The 17,440-nt window shown below is 33.6% G+C and overlaps 3 protein-coding genes across 5 annotated transcripts; all 3 read left to right on the forward strand.

Moving 5' to 3' along the window:
- Window positions 1-4,244: 4,244 nt before the first annotated feature.
- On the forward strand, window positions 4,245-5,219 carry LOC131623140 (kunitz-type trypsin inhibitor-like 1 protein). The gene has a single exon (XM_058894148.1). The coding sequence runs from the start codon at window positions 4,295-4,297 to the stop codon at window positions 4,955-4,957; it is 663 nt and encodes a 220-aa protein (XP_058750131.1). The 5' UTR covers window positions 4,245-4,294; the 3' UTR covers window positions 4,958-5,219.
- A 1,069-nt stretch (window positions 5,220-6,288) lies between these two features.
- LOC131623149 (DEAD-box ATP-dependent RNA helicase 3, chloroplastic-like) lies at window positions 6,289-8,225 on the forward strand. 2 transcript variants are annotated; one of them, XM_058894156.1, is made up of 6 exons: window positions 6,289-6,505; window positions 6,659-6,714; window positions 6,978-7,127; window positions 7,214-7,353; window positions 7,571-7,976; window positions 8,145-8,225. In XM_058894156.1, the coding sequence occupies exons 1-5, from the start codon at window positions 6,400-6,402 to the stop codon at window positions 7,941-7,943; spliced, it is 825 nt and encodes a 274-aa protein (XP_058750139.1). In that variant the 5' UTR covers window positions 6,289-6,399; the 3' UTR covers window positions 7,944-7,976; window positions 8,145-8,225. The 2 variants fall into 2 exon arrangements, with proteins under 2 accessions (XP_058750139.1, XP_058750138.1); XM_058894155.1 differs by having other exon boundaries at window positions 6,290-6,505; window positions 6,966-7,127.
- On the forward strand, window positions 8,145-16,893 carry LOC131623150 (DEAD-box ATP-dependent RNA helicase 28-like). 2 transcript variants are annotated; one of them, XM_058894158.1, is made up of 4 exons: window positions 8,145-8,225; window positions 8,357-8,571; window positions 15,634-15,886; window positions 16,383-16,893. In XM_058894158.1, the coding sequence occupies exons 1-3, from the start codon at window positions 8,151-8,153 to the stop codon at window positions 15,668-15,670; spliced, it is 327 nt and encodes a 108-aa protein (XP_058750141.1). In that variant the 5' UTR covers window positions 8,145-8,150; the 3' UTR covers window positions 15,671-15,886; window positions 16,383-16,893. The 2 variants fall into 2 exon arrangements, with proteins under 2 accessions (XP_058750141.1, XP_058750140.1); XM_058894157.1 differs by having other exon boundaries at window positions 15,692-15,886.
- Window positions 16,894-17,440: the final 547 nt, after the last annotated feature.

A 17,440-nucleotide genomic window follows, 5' to 3' on the forward strand; every position in this document is an offset into this window, starting at 1 on the left:
GTGAAAATCTGCCTTTAGCTTAAGCATTTTGATGTCTAGCATTAAGTCGAAACATTTGGTTTGAGATCATTGACTTAGCCTGCCTTTTTGGGGGGAACAAGGTTTGTCACTTGAGTTTTTCCTTGCTTGTTAGAACCTTGATAATCAACCCCTATCCCTTTTAGGGTTTTCTAGTCATCTTCCCAACTTGAAGAAACTCATCCAACATAGCAGAACCATTGTTCAACATCCTCACATACTTGATCTTGTTTTCAAGTTTGGAGGTTAATAAAGTCACCTCATTCAGAAGGTTATAGATGGTAGACAAACACTCTTCCTTTTCATCCTGTAGTTGAGAAATAGTTACCTCTTGTTTTTCACCTTGTTGACAAACTTCTTAACTTTTGATGCACCATTCTTTGTAAAAAAAGCCTGCTCGTCATAAGATATTTCTTCATCACATGATTCTACATAAGAGGCCGACCTTCCAATTATGGCAGTAATAGGCTTAGCAGATTCATCATCAGGGTCACTTTCCTCATCACACCAAGAAAAAGAAAGTCCCTTAAGTTGTTTCTGGAGATAGGTAGGACATTCTACTCAAATCCTTCACATTCATGACACTGAATGCCTTTACTTTCATTGGCATTTTATTCTGTTCTAGCTTTTGTTTGAGCATCATAGTTCTTGCTGATGTCAAGACTGATGTTCTCGACATTTGGTCTTGATCTTCTATCCACTATCCTCAATACCTGGTTGAATTTCCTTCCAAGTAACACAAAATCATTGGATAATCCTTCATCAGTATCAAGGTCACTTTGCTCCTCTTCATCTATAGTGTTGGAGACAAAAGCTATGTTATTGTTCTTCTTTTCAGATTTGTCATTTTATAGTCAACTAAAAATTTTGAGTGACCCAAAAAGTCCATCTAATCTCATGTTCTAGATGTATTAAGCTTTTTCAATGGCTGCCACCTTCAAGTAAAATCTCTTAGGAGAGACCTGAGAATCTTCCTGACCAACTTTTCTTGTGAAATCTTTTCTCCTAAAGCACAAAAATTATTTGATATTTCAAGAACATTCAAATGAAATTCATGAATGCTTTCATCATCGTTCATCTTCAAGTTTTCAAGTTGAGCTGTAAGCGACTATATTCTAGACATTTACACCTTAGATGTGCCTTTAGGAGTGGTATTGAAAATTTCTCAAGCATCTTTATCTACAACACATGTGTTTATCAGTCTGAACATATTTTGATCAACTCCACTGAATATGTCATTCAAAGCTTTAAGAGTTACCAAGAGCCAATTCATATTTTTCTGGATTAAAAGTAACATTACCTTCTTTATCGTTAACAACAGGATTTTCCCAACCTTTGATGACAAATTTCCAAATTGTGTTGCCCATTGATTTCAGGAAAGCTACCAGTCCAGAATTCCAATAGTCATATAGTACTAGAAAACTATCTCCATGGGGCTCACCCAAAACAGAATAGGGTGCCTACGCTGATGCTAATTGAAATTTTGAAACTTTAAAATAAATGTCGAGTATGACACCCCAACACCAAAACACAATATCAAGATGAAGGTTAAGATATCATCTGTTGACAAAATACTTTTACCGAAACAATAAATTATGCATAGGTAAATAGCAAAAGGTAAAAAATACAGTCAATTGTTAACCCAATTTGATGATGCATCACCTACTATGGGGGTATCCAACCCAGGAAAGAAATCCATTATGATAGTACTATATCAAAACGGAACAAACCTAATTTATAACTTATCACCTACTCACTACCTTATGAAATTTCTACGGACACTCCTAGATATGAGAACCCCCTCTCACTTCCCACGACCACCTCAGTGATAATAACAAAAGACCAAAAATAGAATAATACACTTCCAATTAAACATAATAAACTCTTTGCTTAAAATATCATGAGTGATTGACAATGAACAATGAACAATCAGTCAACCTCTGTGTATCAACATGATACATGAGTGGCATACACAAACAACACACACTAAAGAGACTCTCAAAACCTAAGAATCTAGCTTCCTTTTTTTTTTCAAAATTGTGAAAGCCAAATTATTTCCCTTGATTCTACTCTTAAGGTAATGATTTTAGGTTTCTTCTCTTTTTCTCCATGCTTCTCCAATTTTTCAAGTTCTACCTCATGTTTATAGAGTTTATCGAACAATGTTGCAGAAGACATTTTAGAGAGACCTTTCTTTTCTAGTATTGTCGTCACCTTTGGATGTCATGCCCTTGTCAATAATTTAAGGAATTTAAGATTTAGTACGCCAAATCTAAAGGTTTTCTCATGATTCATCAAGTGGTTTTTTAAGTGAAACAATCTCTTTTGTAAATCAAAAATTGATTCACCGACCTGCATTCTAAACATTTCATAATCTTAAGATAAATTATTTAGTTTTGATCTTTTTACTTCTACATTTCCTTCATGAATCACTTCCAAAGTATTTCAAATATCTTTTTCTATTTTACAATTAGAAACACGAAGAATTCATCCATACCTAAGGCTTATGAAATCATGTTATTAGCCTTATTGTCAAATAGCATTTTTTACTGGCATCGTCATTTCAAGAGCCTTTTACTTTTACTTGTTCTATTTCATTGATGATCTTCATAGGAATGTATGGAACATTGTTAATAGTATCTCGTATTTCTTCTCCTTGTGCTTATACATACATCCACGTGTGAATTATTCAGAAGTCGTAATATTCACCGACGAAACATGGAGGTTTGTTGTTACTTCCACCATATCCAAGAAACGACTATGCGCAAGCCATCTTTTTAGATCGAGGACCAAGCTACCTTAACCTACTCTGATGTCCATTGTAAATATAAAGTGCAACCTATGAGGGGGTGAATTAGGTTTAAAAACTTTATCAACTATTTTGCATGTGTTATGGTTCTTTTTATTTTTCCGAAAAGTTATGATGAATGGATGAAGGATAAAGCAGGAAACATAAAATTTTGTAAAGAAAATTGACACAAGATATATCCTGATTCCTCTTTCCAAACAAGGGTAGTCCGGTCTCTCTATACCCCATGAAGGATTTCGCTATGTTAGAAATTATACAGCCTCACAATAAGTCTTTCTTCAATTCTTCAACAAAATCAAGGTAGCATACCACTTTCTGATTTTATAATGCACAAAGCAAGAACCCTATTTTCTTCTAAGTTTTCTTGTTTACAACCACTAGGCAAATAAGTTACAATTAAACAAATAATTGAATATAGATAAAATTGTTAAGTACATATGAATTTTGATAATCCATAAAATTCAAGAATTACGAACTCTAAGTGCTCAAAAAACATTTTTCTGAATGATTGAAAAGTATGCAATAAAGTTTCTAAGAGTTTTCATAAAATGCAGATGAATTCTTTTGATAATATTGGAGGAAAATGAACTGAGTCAATCAATTGCCATATGTAAAAAATGGAATGGTAAAACGGTTGAATCAACATGTAAATCGATTGATCTCTTTTGTTTTTTAAAATTTTATTTCACTGAGGAAATGTCAATCTATTGGATCAATAAGGTCAATCGATTGACCTTCTTAAAACTTTGAAAGATTTCTAAATTAAAGATGCAACTTTAAAACAACACATGCATCAATGTTAAAGTTTATTTCTTAAGTACCTAAGGCTTATAACAATTGAAATGCAAATTGTACCTTAGTATAAATACATTTTCATAAAACATAGCTTCATCAATCCATTTCCACGAAAACTTCAATCCTAATCTTTTTATTCAATCCATTAATTTATCTTCGTCAAAACATCATCTTTATAAAAACCAAGTCTTTCGCATCAAATTCAAGTTCACTATTCCGATCATCATCTTATTCTCGCGTATAACACTATAAGTATAGTGATGGAAGAATGTTTTTGAGACATTTTTTTATTGCAAATGAATCACACATTATAAGAGAGGGGAAGTTAAGTCAAACCACTGTGAAAAGAATAATGATAAGCTCCTACTATTTTTTATTGGAAAAAAGTTGCTTTATTGAAAAAAAAAGTTGTTGAGATAAACTCTTATTTTCTTAGCATGACATGTTTCTATAGTAATATGTAAAATTACTTAATTCAGAATTGACGGTGATAAAATGAATTTATAAAGAGTTTTGTATAGTAAGTCTTGAAGAATGAATTAGGAAAGTGTGGCATGTGTAACACGAGGATAGCTATCAGCCACTAATTTAAACTACCAATATCTTAACAACTCTATAACTAACTGATCCAGCAGAAGTAACGAAAGCACCGAAACACATAAGCAAGAAACCATGAATCACGTTTTGTCTCTCATTCTTTCCTTCCTCCTCTTCACTTTCATCACCAATCTTCCATCAAACAATGCTGCTCCTTCTTTTGGTGATGTAGTGGACACTGATGGGAACACCCTTACCCAAGATAACACATACATCATTTCTCCAGCAAATAGTAGCGCTTATAGTGGAGGGATAACCCTAGGCAAAGCCACTAATTCAAAATGTCCACTAAATGTCATACAAAACAATCATGAACAAGGCATACCAGTTAAGTTCACCATACCAGAAAGCCCCTATAGTGACATCTTAACTTTTGATTATCTTGAGATTGAGTTCACTAACAAACCTGACTGTGCTGAATCATCGAAATGGTTCGTGTTTGTTGATAACACTACTCAACTGAAATATGTTGGTATTGGTGGTCCTGAAAACTATCATGGTGTTGAAATAATCGATGGAAAGTTTTTGATTATAGAATATCTATCTGAAAGTTCTTATAGTCTTGTATTTTGTTTCGAAACGACTGGTGAATGGGCTCCTGTTGGACTGAAAGAGTTCAATTCTGAAGAAGGTACATCACGTTTGGTTTTGATGTTAGTTGATGATTTTCGTGTCAAATTCGTTAAGGATGCTCCTCTTAATTCTGTTGTGGGTGATAAAATTAGTAATATGCGTTAGGTTTAGTTATGTTCTAATGAATACATGGAGTAATTTGTATTAGTAATTTGCACCTTTGCTTTGTTGTAGTTGAACCTGGATTCAACTTTATTTCCATTTATTTGTTCTTGAAGTTGCTTAAATTTGAGAGCCCACGTTCATTATGCCAAATACATGATATACTTACTTCCTTCCTCACTCCTTTCTTTATTATAAGTTACTAGGTTGAAAAATCATGTATTAAATTATCAATTATTTATGTTAATAAATTATGTATTTATTATTTTTTTCTTCTTTTTAATGGTTTAAATTTATTTTTTTCATACTATTTTTTCTCTTTTATTGTTTTTTTTCATACAATAATAATTACATTTCTTAAATACGGGTGAAAAGTTCAAAATAAATATCTAATAACGGAGGGAGTCTAGTGGCTTAAAATAAATGTTTCATTTATAGCAAATTAATTAAGATGCTCGTCATTACTGATGGGTTACTAATCGGACTACAAAGCTGCTAACATAATTTTATACAAAATTTAAAATAAAAAAAAAATATTTTTTAAATAAAATTCTTAACATAAATTTTATCTCTATAAAATTTGAAAAAGTTTTGCTTTGCGTGAAAATGTATTATCTATTTTTTGAAATCTTTCATAAATCTATAATTAATAATTTCATAGATGTTATTTTTGCAAGATGTAGCTCATACTTAATAGAAAAAATTTACACACACATGGACTTAATGTTTTGACGAAGAAGATGAAATTGAATGAAATGAGTTAGGGAGATGAGGCTACAACGATATGGATAGGATTTCTACAAAAGATATGACACTACCAAAAAAAGCCCCATTGTGACACTCATCTATAGTGATGCCCTTACTATTTGTCACTAAATACTACTTTTACCTACAATAAAATTTGTCCATCACATTTGCCCATACCTTTACCTACAGTAATATTTATCCATCACAATTTCTCATCTAACAAAATAGTACATGTAACTCAACAAATAAATTAATAATTTTTTTATTAAAAAACTAGTAGTTTTTCCAAGAATAAAAATCAGAACGAAAAATATGGTATAACATAAATTTAATAATTTTTATGATATTAATTAATTTTATTTTACTAAACTTAATTTTTAGTTAATCTTAATTCTTAATTTTTATTAATTAATAATTAATTTGTATTTAACTATTTTAGATTATACTTTAACTATATTATTTTCTAATCTTAACCGAAGAAGAAATCATACTTAAATACTTTATATTATACTTTAACTATTAATTTGTATTAATTAATTTCGTATATCATAAATTTAATTAAAAATCATTTTCAAAAATTAACAAAAAAAAGTGACGATAACAGTTTTTGGAATCTCTCTTTCTCACCATTTCATTTTCTATTCAACGTAAACCTAACATTTTCTCAAACTTTAATCGATCGGATCAGCTGAACATCAATGCCGCCGATTGCTGCCGCAGCTCCGGCCATCTTTTCATCGTCATTCATTCTTTCTTCTTTTTCGCCGTCGACATTTCCTTTCCATCTGCACTTTACACCACTAGGTTTGGTTTCGTTTTTGTTTTTCCAGATCTAGTAAATTATCTTAGAAATTCGCCAAAAACCACTTTACACCACTAGATCTGAGTGACGTAGATTAGGTTTGGTTGCGTTTTTGTTTTGTTCAATGTGTTTTACAATTAATCTTTTGTTTGCAGGGAAAATGGAAGAAGAAGAAGATGAAACCTTATATATTGGTGATGAAATTTATGAGGTAATTTTCTTTACATTTTTATTCTTAATAAAAAATTATTTAGATTTTGTGTTTTTTTTATGAAATTAGGTCTAAGATTGGTATAGTTTCTAATGTAAATTTGACGTACTTCATATACTTTAGGTGCTAATTTGATGTCTTTCATATATACTTTAGGGATTAGTTGTTTCATACACTAGATTGATATAGTTTAGAGGAAATTTTAAGATATAGATTGTTACTGCAATTCTACCACTGATTCTAGTTTTTAGAATCATTCCAAGCGTGCTTTCGAGGGTGAAGAAGACAATGATTTTCCTTCCCGAACTGCTTCTCTTAACGCTGATGAACTCGACATCTCGAAACTTGATTTGCCTTCACAAATTGTTGATTCGCTCCGTGAGAGGGGGATTACGCAACTTTTTCCTATTCAGGTGCGTCACTGAAACCTAGCATGCTAATTTGCTTAATTTAGTTTCACAAATAGTTACTGATTTTTGTTTGTTTGTTGTGTAATCAGAGAGCGGTGTTAGTGCCTGCACTTCAAGGTAGAGATATCATTGCTCGTGCAAAGACTGGAACGGGGAAGACACTGGCTTTTGGAATTCCTATTATCAATAGCCTCGATAATGGCGAGGATTCAGATAGTTACAGTAGCAGGTAATCGACACTGGTGATTATATTTAATTTATTTAAATTATTACTAATGTTGATGTGTCAATATCAATGTCGTGTTTGTACTTCAGAGTAGATAAATTCAAATAAGTCAATACATTGATATTAATTTTATGTCATGTGCAATAGCTAGCGATACTAGTCTACTAGTTTTTTATTATATTTATGTTTCATATGTATGTGTTTGTTTCTTTTTTGTTAGGCGACTTCCTAGAGCTTTGGTACTTGCACCTAACAGGGAGTTAGCAAAGCAAGTGGAGAAGGAGATAAAAGAATCTGAACCTTATCTCAAAACGGTTTGTATTTATGGAGGTGTTTCTTATACTTCTCAGCAGGGTGCACTTTCACGTGGGGTTGATGTAGTTGTTGGAACGCCCGGTAGACTGATTGATCTCATCAACGGGAACACACTTAACTTGAGCGAAGTTGAGTATTTGGTGCTTGATGAAGCTGATCAAATGCTTGCTGTTGGGTTTGAGGAGGCTGTGGAAGTCATTTTGGAAAAGCTTCCAGCTAAGAGACAGAGCATGCTTTTTTCTGCAACCATGCCTAGTTGGGTGAAGAAATTGGCCTGAAAATATTTGGACAATCCGTTGAAAATTGATTTGGTATGTTGTTCTTACTTCAGGGTTCGGGTTTTTATCCTTTAAATATACATAGAATATAGCAAATTGATAACTGTTTGTTGGTAGATGCACCTCCCTTTTTTATAGGTAGCCTTAGTAAGACCTTAAATGCTCTCGCATGTTAATAAGATGTGAACTGACTGATAACAGGTATCCATGGATAAGGAAAATGGTTCTTCTCAGAAAGCTGAAGACTTAAAATTGAAGGAAAAGCGGAAACGAGAGCGAGAGGTAAGAAGTGTTTCCCAATCTTGTTTTACATACGAATCAACTTGTTTTGTTACATATAGAAGGTAAATAAAATTGCTTGTATGCTTTGTTCCGACTTACATGTTTACTTGATGGAAATATCTACGATGCAGAAAAATATGCCTAGAAAGAAACTTAGAAAATTGGAAGCAGCTAGGGAGATGTTGGAAAAGCCTCAGCAGAAATCTATTAAATCTCGAAAGAATTCCTTTTCAAGGACAGAAGAGATGTGGGAACTATTCCAGACTGACATGAAGGATAAAAAGTCGAAACAGAGGGGTTCTGGAGTTGGAAAGAAGCCCCAAAAATCATTCAAAAGCAAGTCAAGGTATTAAATAGTGCTTTGATTCAGGGTATTTCTTTCTACATATCCTTGAATATTTATAATTTCACGCATCAACTAATACCAAATAAAATTGCGTATAAACAGTCGAAACTGAAAATCTTATATTTGGCTCTGTCAATATATTAAATTCATTATGTATGGAATTGATTGGAGACATTTAAATTATTGAAATGGTTTTCCAAATATACAAGTAGCAAGAGAATTAATGAAAAATTGGTAAGCCAAATAGTAGAGACAAATGTACAAGAAATAGAATACCAAAAAACTATAAATGGACAGAAAATTAAGTTTGTGGATGATAGATGATAATGAAGAAAACATCACTACATGGTAAAGCATCAAATCGACAAATAGAGCTTGTGAGATGAAAACCCCAAAAAGACTGCCTCTTTTAACTCTTTGGTTCATCTTAACCTGTTTCTTCTGCTAGCTGCATGGCTGTATAAATTTGAATGTAGTATGTGATTGTTTTGTGCCCTTTGCATGATGATGACACTGTAGGGTGTGTGAACTCTTTGGAATTGTTATGTTAATGTTTTGTCATTCTAAATGTTTTCACAATATGTACTAAGAGTATGATTGAATGTTCCGAAAGATTTTGAAGTTATGAAATTGCTACATAGCTTTCTTGGTTGAAGCTGAACTGATCTAAGAGTAAATTCGATATAAGCTAATTGCTGTTCATTTATTTGTTCATTGAATATGATGTAAGAGTATTGTTGTGTTTGAATATACATACATATATAGTGGGTACAACATTGGCTATATAAGCTTCCTTTTTGGGGTTTTCATCTCACAGCTTCAGAACATGTTCTGAATTAAGATACAATGATGTTTGTTTGGTCTCTTGTTTTGTCAGTCCGGTTTCTTTTTCTTTATTCACTTTTGTCTTTCACATTTACTACACCTTTTCCTTTAACTCATCCAAAGTGTCTTGAATATGAAAGCCATGCCTTATTGCAATTTAAGAAAGAGTTTAGCATCAATAAGACTGCCTCTTGATGCACTGGCCCATTTTAACTATTTGCATCAGAAAAATAGTCTTATACTTTATTCAGAGATGATGTTTCAAATACAATTACAATTGAAACCATCAAAAGTAATTAGTAAATAGTCATACTCATTTGTAATGGCTTGTTGAATTAATCTCAACGCTTCTTACTTTTAGCTACGTATAATTGGTGTTTAATTATTGTTCATAGTTGATTTCGAATTTCTCTGAAGTACTTTTGGCTATATATAGTGGTGTATGTGATGGTTGACCACTACCTGTCCAACATTATTTCTGAACTAGAGATCTCTCACCGAACATGCCTATAATCTATTCATTAGTCTTGCAATTTCAAAGATTAAAATGGTGGTTCATTTATGCAAGCCTTGTAAGTGAGCTGAGTAGTGCAATGTAAATGTCAGGTCTTTAATTTGGGGGAACATTCCCCTAATAATGTGCTAAGAACAATCTATGCTAATTTGGAAAGGTTGAAGTTAATTGTGAATAATGACACATGATTTTGATGAGTTGACTTACTATACCATTTTTATAAGCAAGTAAATCAAATTTATGTTGGTACAGTATTTCTTTGGTACAAGTTTCTAATTCTTTGCAGCACTTGTCTTTAGGTTACAAGGGTTATGGAACAATAGGCTGGCTACTTAAAGTTTTTTGTATTTAAGGTATTTGTTTAGTTGATAAAGTGCAGACATCAATTTTAATGTTCTTTGTACTATTAGTGTTGCCATTTTTATTGTATTGTTATTTAATATTTTTAAAATTTTAACACCACAGTTTTTAAGTTTTTATTAATATGTTTTGATGCAAGAAAAGAGAATTTAAAATGATACACAAATATTTCATTATTTTGATGGAGATTTACTGAACAAATATTTTGGTACATGCACAAAACTGTAAGTTTGTAAATTTGATTGACTAAATCAATAGATTTCAAGTTTCCAAAAATGGTGATTAACTTATTTTGAGATTCTTTAGATTTAAATATTACTTTTCAAATTTCTTTGTCAAAAGAAAAGAACTTTCAACCAAACACAAACTGTGTCGCGTGCTAAAAAGGCTGAAGGTGCAGCAGTCTTTACTTCTTACAGCAGATACGTACAAGTACATGACCAAAGTGCTAATGATCTATCAATAAGTATATGTTAAGTTAGGTAATCAACTTTGTCATGCATATTGATTTTGTACGCATAATATTAGTTCTTCACAATTCATTGAAATTTTTGTTTCAAGAGGGGTGATATTTGATAACTATTGAACAGAATATGCAAATGATATTTGTTATTAATAGCAGAATCAACCATGGCTTTAAATAGCCTTACAAATAACAGAAAGTGCAAGAGAAAAGGTAACTCCTCCTTATAATTAGGAAGGACTAGATTACAGCAAAAGACCAATTCAAAAGTAAACTTCTACTCCTAATATTTAGGAGCTTTATTAGACACTAGAAAGACTAATTCTAAAATACGTAAATCTCAACAAATCCCTCCCATAAACTAAACATGTGTGCTGCATATTAGTTTATAGCCAAGCTACTTCTAACACCAAGAGCTTCTCTAAGTTTCTCAAATTGATCAAGCTTCAATGGTTTAGTCATGATATCCGCTACTTGCTCGCTTGTGCCGCAGTATTCAATATCAATTGATCCATCACTTGTAAGATTTCTTAAAAAATGAAATCTCACGTCAATGTGTTTACTTCTTCCATGAAAAACTGGATTTTTTGCAAGCTTGATGGTGGAAGAATTGTCGCAGCGAATTTTAACAGAATCAGTTTGAGTACCTTCAATCTTCTTCAAAATTCGTTGCATCCAAATGCTTTGACAAGCACAAGAGGCAGCAGCAACATACTCAGCTTCGGTTGATGATAAAGCTACTATAGGTTGCTTTTTAGACGCCCAAGCGACAGCTCCACCACTTAGCTTGAATACATAACCTGAGGTGCTCTTTCTATCGTCCAAATCACCAGCATAGTCACTATCCGTGTACGCCATTAGCTCGTTTATGCATCCCCTTTTATAAAAGATACCAAAGTCAACAGTAGCTTGAATGTATCTTAGTATTCGTTTAGCTGCTAGCATGTGCGTCTCCATTGGATTAGACATGAATCTACTTATGAGGCAAACACTGTACATTATATCTGGCCTTGTTACTGTCATGTACATTAAGCTTCCCACAATCTGCTTGAACAAGGTTTCATTTGCTTTTATTCCGTTCTCCTCTTTTGACAGCTTATTTCCAGGAACTATAGGATTTCTTACTCCATTACAGTTGCTCAATCCAAACTTCTCAAGTATTTCACAAGCATATCCTTTTTGGTTGATGAAAATGCCATTGACACCTTGATGCACTTCCACCCCCAAAAAGTATTTCATCTCTCCAAGATCAGTCATCTCAAACTCGGTTTGCATCGAGCTTTTAAAATCTTGCATCATGAATAAATCGTTACTTGTAAAAATAAGATCATCAACATAGAGACTTACGATCAGAATTTTGTTGTGTTCACGTTTCTTTACGAATAAAGTGTGATCATCGTAGTTCCTTTCGAACCCCTCATTGATGAAATAGCCTTCAATCTTACTAAACCATGCTCTTGGGGCTTGTTTCAAGCCGTAAAGAGCTTTGTTTAGTTTGTACACCTTGTTCTCCTCCCCTTTCACCTCAAAACCTTGTGGTTGAGCAACATAGACATCTTCGGCGAGTTCTCCGTGCAGGAAGGCACTTTTAACATCAAATTGAAACACCTTCCAGCCATTTCTTGCTGCCAATGCGACCACCATTCGAATAGTGTCCCATCTTGCTACAGGTGCGAATACTTCGTCGTAATCGATCCCCTTTTCTTGTGCATACCCTTTGGCCACCAATCGCGCCTTACACTTGTCGATCTCTCCATTTTCGTTCAATTTAGTTCGATACACCCATTTTACTCCTATTACTTTTACTCCCACAGGAGCCTTTACAAGCTTCCAGGTACAATTCTTTTCTATTGCCTTGATTTCAAGGTCCATTGCTTGCCTCCATTTTTTTTGATTTCACAGCTTGTTCATAAAACAAAGGATCAGCAGATATATGTAAAGCAAAATTTTGTACCTCATCTTCGGAGAGTCCTTCTCCACTTGTGTAATCATCTAGATATGCCGGAGCCTTTCGTTCTCGTACAAGTGGGGTTGTTGCATCAACACCAGAAGTGGTATTTCCATCTGCTGTGTCTGAACTTGAAGAGGTTGTTGCATCACTAGAGGTGATATTCTCATCTGCTGTACCACCTTCATCTAAATTTGCTTCTTCCTCTTCTTCACTTTCTTCATCCTGACTGAAAGTTTCCTCATAAGCTTCACCCCAATCAAGTATATCTCTTGTCTCTTCTTTTGTACTCTCCCAATCCCATCCTTCATTTTCTTCAAAAATCACATCTCTACTGATAGTGATTTTTTTTGTAAAAGGATTAATCATTTTGTAACCTTTGGACTCTTCACTGTAGCCAATCAGAACCTGCTTTTGGCTTTTTGCATCTAATTTTAATCTCCTTGCATCTGGTATATGCACATTTCCAACACACCCAAACACCTTGAAATATTCAACATTCGGTTTTAGATCACTCCAACATTCTTCTGGAGTTTTGTTCTTCAAAGAAGTTGTTGGACTCCGATTGAGAACATGACACGTCCACTTCACAGCATCTGGCCAGAGCATTTTGGGCATGTTTTTCTCTTCAAGCAAGCATCTCACCATATTTAGGATAGTACGGTTTTTACGCTCCGCAACTCCATTTTGCTGAGGCGTATATGCTGTAGTGAGTTGTCTTCTTATGCCTTGTGTTTTGCAAAATTCTGAGAATTCTTTAGAGTTGAATTCTCCTCCTCTGTCCGTTCTCAAGCTGCACACTGATAAACCACACTCTTTCTCCACCATTATTTTGAAATTTTTGAAAGTCACAAAAGCTTCACTTTTCTCATTTAGAAAATAAACCCATAATTTTCTACTATAATCATCTATGAATGTTAATATGTACCTCTTTTTACTGTACGAAGCAGGCGAAATAGGACCACATATGTCGGAGTGTATGAGCTGCAACTTCTTTGTGGCTCTCCAATTGCTCTTCTTTGGCATAGCTTCTCTTTGTTGCTTTCCCAACATGCATTTTGTACACCTTTTTGTTGGAATTTTGATATCTGGAAGTCCTTTAACCATCCCTTTACTGTGAAGCAAAGCTAGATTTCTATAGCTCAGGTGCCCATATCTTCTGTGCCAAATTTCACTTGGCTCTTCAATTTGTGTGTTGAAGCAGGAAGGTGATTTTATGAAAATGTTAGCAATAACAACAAACATTTTATTTGTTGTCATTATGCTCTCCATTATAACACCATGGATAGGATGATACAACTTGCAAACTCCATGTTTGATAGTAATGGTGATGCCTCGCTCTTGTAATTGACCTATACTGAGCAGGTTATTGCGCAATTCAGGTACATAGAAAACATCACTTACAGTACGAGTTTGGCCTCCAACTTCTAGCTTGATTCTTCCTTTCCCCATCACCATCAGCTTGGAATCATTTCCAAGTTTTACAGAATGCTTAAATGTTTCATCAAGGTGTGTGAACCACTCTTTGTTTCCTGACATGTGGTTCGAACATCCGGAATCAAGAAACCAGATCCCTTCCCTTTTGCCTTCTTTGAGATCAGCCTGCGCCATTAACAACATTTCGTCTTCATCATCGATCTCAGCATAGTGAGCCCGCTTCTCTGAACTACGACATTCATACTGAAAATGTCCCAAATTGTGACATTTATAGCATTCAACAGCAGATTTGTCAAAGAATTGTCTGCCCCTGCCTCTTCCTCGACCCCTAAACGTGCCTCTGCCTCGTCCAAGTTGCTCTTCATGTGTAACTTTCAATGCTTGATCTTCTTCTGCCGATGATTTCATCCTTTGTTCATGAATTAAAAGGCTACTTTGGAGTTCATCCACAGTTAAGATATCAACATTATTTGATTCTTCAATCGAACATACCGCATAGTTAAATTTTGTAAGTAAGGATCGAAGAATTTTTGATGTGATGTCAGCTTCTTTGAGACTCTCACCGCATGCTTTCATCCTCTTGACAATTGAAAGTGTTCTTCCAAAATAAGCGTTGACAGTTTCCCCTTCTTTCATCTTCAGAATTTCGAATTCTGTTCGTAGGGTTTGGAGTTGTGCTCTCTTAACTCTTGATGACCCCTTAAACTTCTGCTTCATTGAATCCCAAATCTGTTTGGAAGTATCATCGTTCAGAATGGTTTCCATAATTTCTCGATCTATGGCTTGATAAAGGTAATTTTTCACCTTCTTGTCTTTCAATTGTTGTTCTGCGATAACCTTGTTTTCTGCTTCTGATGGCACTCTTCCTGCTGGAATCTCAGTTATTCCATCTTCTACTAGGTTCCAGTATTCCTTTGAACGAAGGAAATTCTCCATTAATTTTGCCCAGTGTTCATAGAAGCCATCAAATTTTGGGATGGCTGGTTGCACAAAGCTACCATTGTTGGTACTTTCTGCCATCTCTCTTTACCCTCTTCTCACGTGTTTCTCTCACACTCTTCTCACGTGTTTCTCTCTCAAAAACTTTTGATAAAAGCTCTTGATACCAAATGATAACTATTGAACAGAATATGCAAATGATATTTGTTATTAATAGCAGAATCAACCATGGCTTTAAATAGCCTTACAAATAACAGAAAGTGCAAGAGAAAAGGTAACTCCTCCTTATAATTAGGAAGGACTAGATTACAGCAAAAGACCAATTCAAAAGTAAACTTCTACTCCTAATATTTAGGAGCTTTATTAGACACTAGAAAGACTAATTCTAAAATACGTAAATCTCAACAATATTTATATTGATATGAATTTTAACAAATAGGATGTCGAGAGCTTGGAATTGTGCAATAACAAATTGTGTATTCCAGATTAATTAGCTAAATGTTGAACTAGAAGCTAAATGATTCATAGGAAATTTGATGCAAGAGATTAAAGCTTTGAAACATTTTGGAGATGCAGGGACAGGTTGAAACTTTTTAAAAATGCAAGAGATTAATGTGTCACATAGTAACTGCAGGGACAGGTTGACCATTTACTTAAACTTGATGGTGCAAAGGACAAGTTGCAACTCTTCAAGGCTGATTTAGTAGAAGAACATTATTTTGAAATTGTTATTCACGACTGTCATGGGGTCTATCATATTGTTTAACGGGCTCATTTCATTGTCGACAACACCTCAGGTGGTGATATTCAATTTGGTGATTTAAGTAAGGTAAAATAGTGTTGGTTGTATTTGCTTGTGTTGCTGTCACTCTATCAATGAATTACTTTAGACTTTTATGTCCCTCTTAAAGAGACATTTTATTAGACTTTAATATCTTTTGATGTATTGTTTAAAATAAATGAATTAGTATTTTAACATTAGCTAATTATAGAAGAAGACTCTCCCCTGGCAGCTACAAGACCTTTCAATGATGTTGTTACAGTAGCTATTATGGCCACTTGATGCAAATTGTCTGTCATAAAATATTTTGATCTTTTTTATGTGTAACCGTTTGGCTTATTTTGCAAATCCCCTTTTAATGCAGAACATGATTTTAAAATGTCGTGATCTAAGAAAGGTTGCAATAGAGAGTCAAAGAAGAAATAATATTGAGTTCTGCTAATGCCCATTTTTTGCTATTGAGTTATTATTTATCGTTTTGATAGCATAGGTTGCGAGAAATAATATTGAGTTACATTTGAAAAGTTACTTGTGTTGCATGTAGGAAGAGTTAAAGAAACATATGGTAGAGGAGGAAGGCAGCTCACATGATTCTCAAACCACCAAAGATTCTACAAGCTGGAAGAATGATGCTTATTCAAAGGTTAAAGGACCTGAAAAGAGATGACGAGTGTGTTGTCTTGGCAAGCTTCCCCGGCATGCCAGTTCTAGCTCTAATGCAGATAATAGAGTTGCAACATTAGAGAATTTGCTTGGAAATCTAGTTTCTGTTATTCAAATGCGGTTTTCTGAAGATCCAGAAGTTAACGAGGTCTTACGAGCTATAGCTGAAGAGGTTTGATTTTGTGTCACTCAATTTAGATTCAAATATATGAAAGTGAAGATACACGACCTTTCAAAATTGTAGATACATGAAAGCTAGTGCTTCTGTTGAATCCTCTTGAATATTTTACTTGGTCATTGATTAGATTCATACAAAATAGTGGTCTTTCTAGTTATACTTATTCAAACAGAAAATAAGAAAATGTAGCTGAAATTCTTTGTTACTATATTGAAATATTTGAATTTAATTGAAATTGATATAATAGTTTAATTTTAATATTAAGTTAATTTGTCATATTTAAATTGAAATAATAGAAAATGTATTGTAAATTTTTTTACCGAATAATGGAATTTTAATATTATATTCTTCAATTATAAAAAAAATTAATTTATAATTTTATTATATTTTGGTAAATTAAAAAAATATTATTTAATAGAGTTCTAGTGACACCTATTAAAACTAAAACTGTAGGTAAAAAGAGAAATATTTGTAACAGTAACCTATGATATAGTGACATTCAGGTAAATATCTGCCCGTAGCTAAAAGCTATCGTGACACTTATTATACCATAGCATTACACCCCCTTATAATTGACGCTAGGGGTGGGCGTCACTCAATATCTGCAAGCTTTTTACCTACGGATTATTGACTTTTAGTGACATTTTTTGAGTGTCACAAAAAGTCAATTTTCTTGTAGTGTGAGTTGATTGCAAGAGTTGAAGTTTTGAGTTAGAAAATTCAGGTTTCAAAATATTTTCCAAACGGAAGGGAGTTTCAAT

Source organism: Vicia villosa, unplaced genomic scaffold (assembly GCF_029867415.1).
Source record: "Vicia villosa cultivar HV-30 ecotype Madison, WI unplaced genomic scaffold, Vvil1.0 ctg.000053F_1_1_2_unsc, whole genome shotgun sequence".
NCBI classification, from domain to species: Eukaryota; Viridiplantae; Streptophyta; class Magnoliopsida; order Fabales; family Fabaceae; genus Vicia; species Vicia villosa.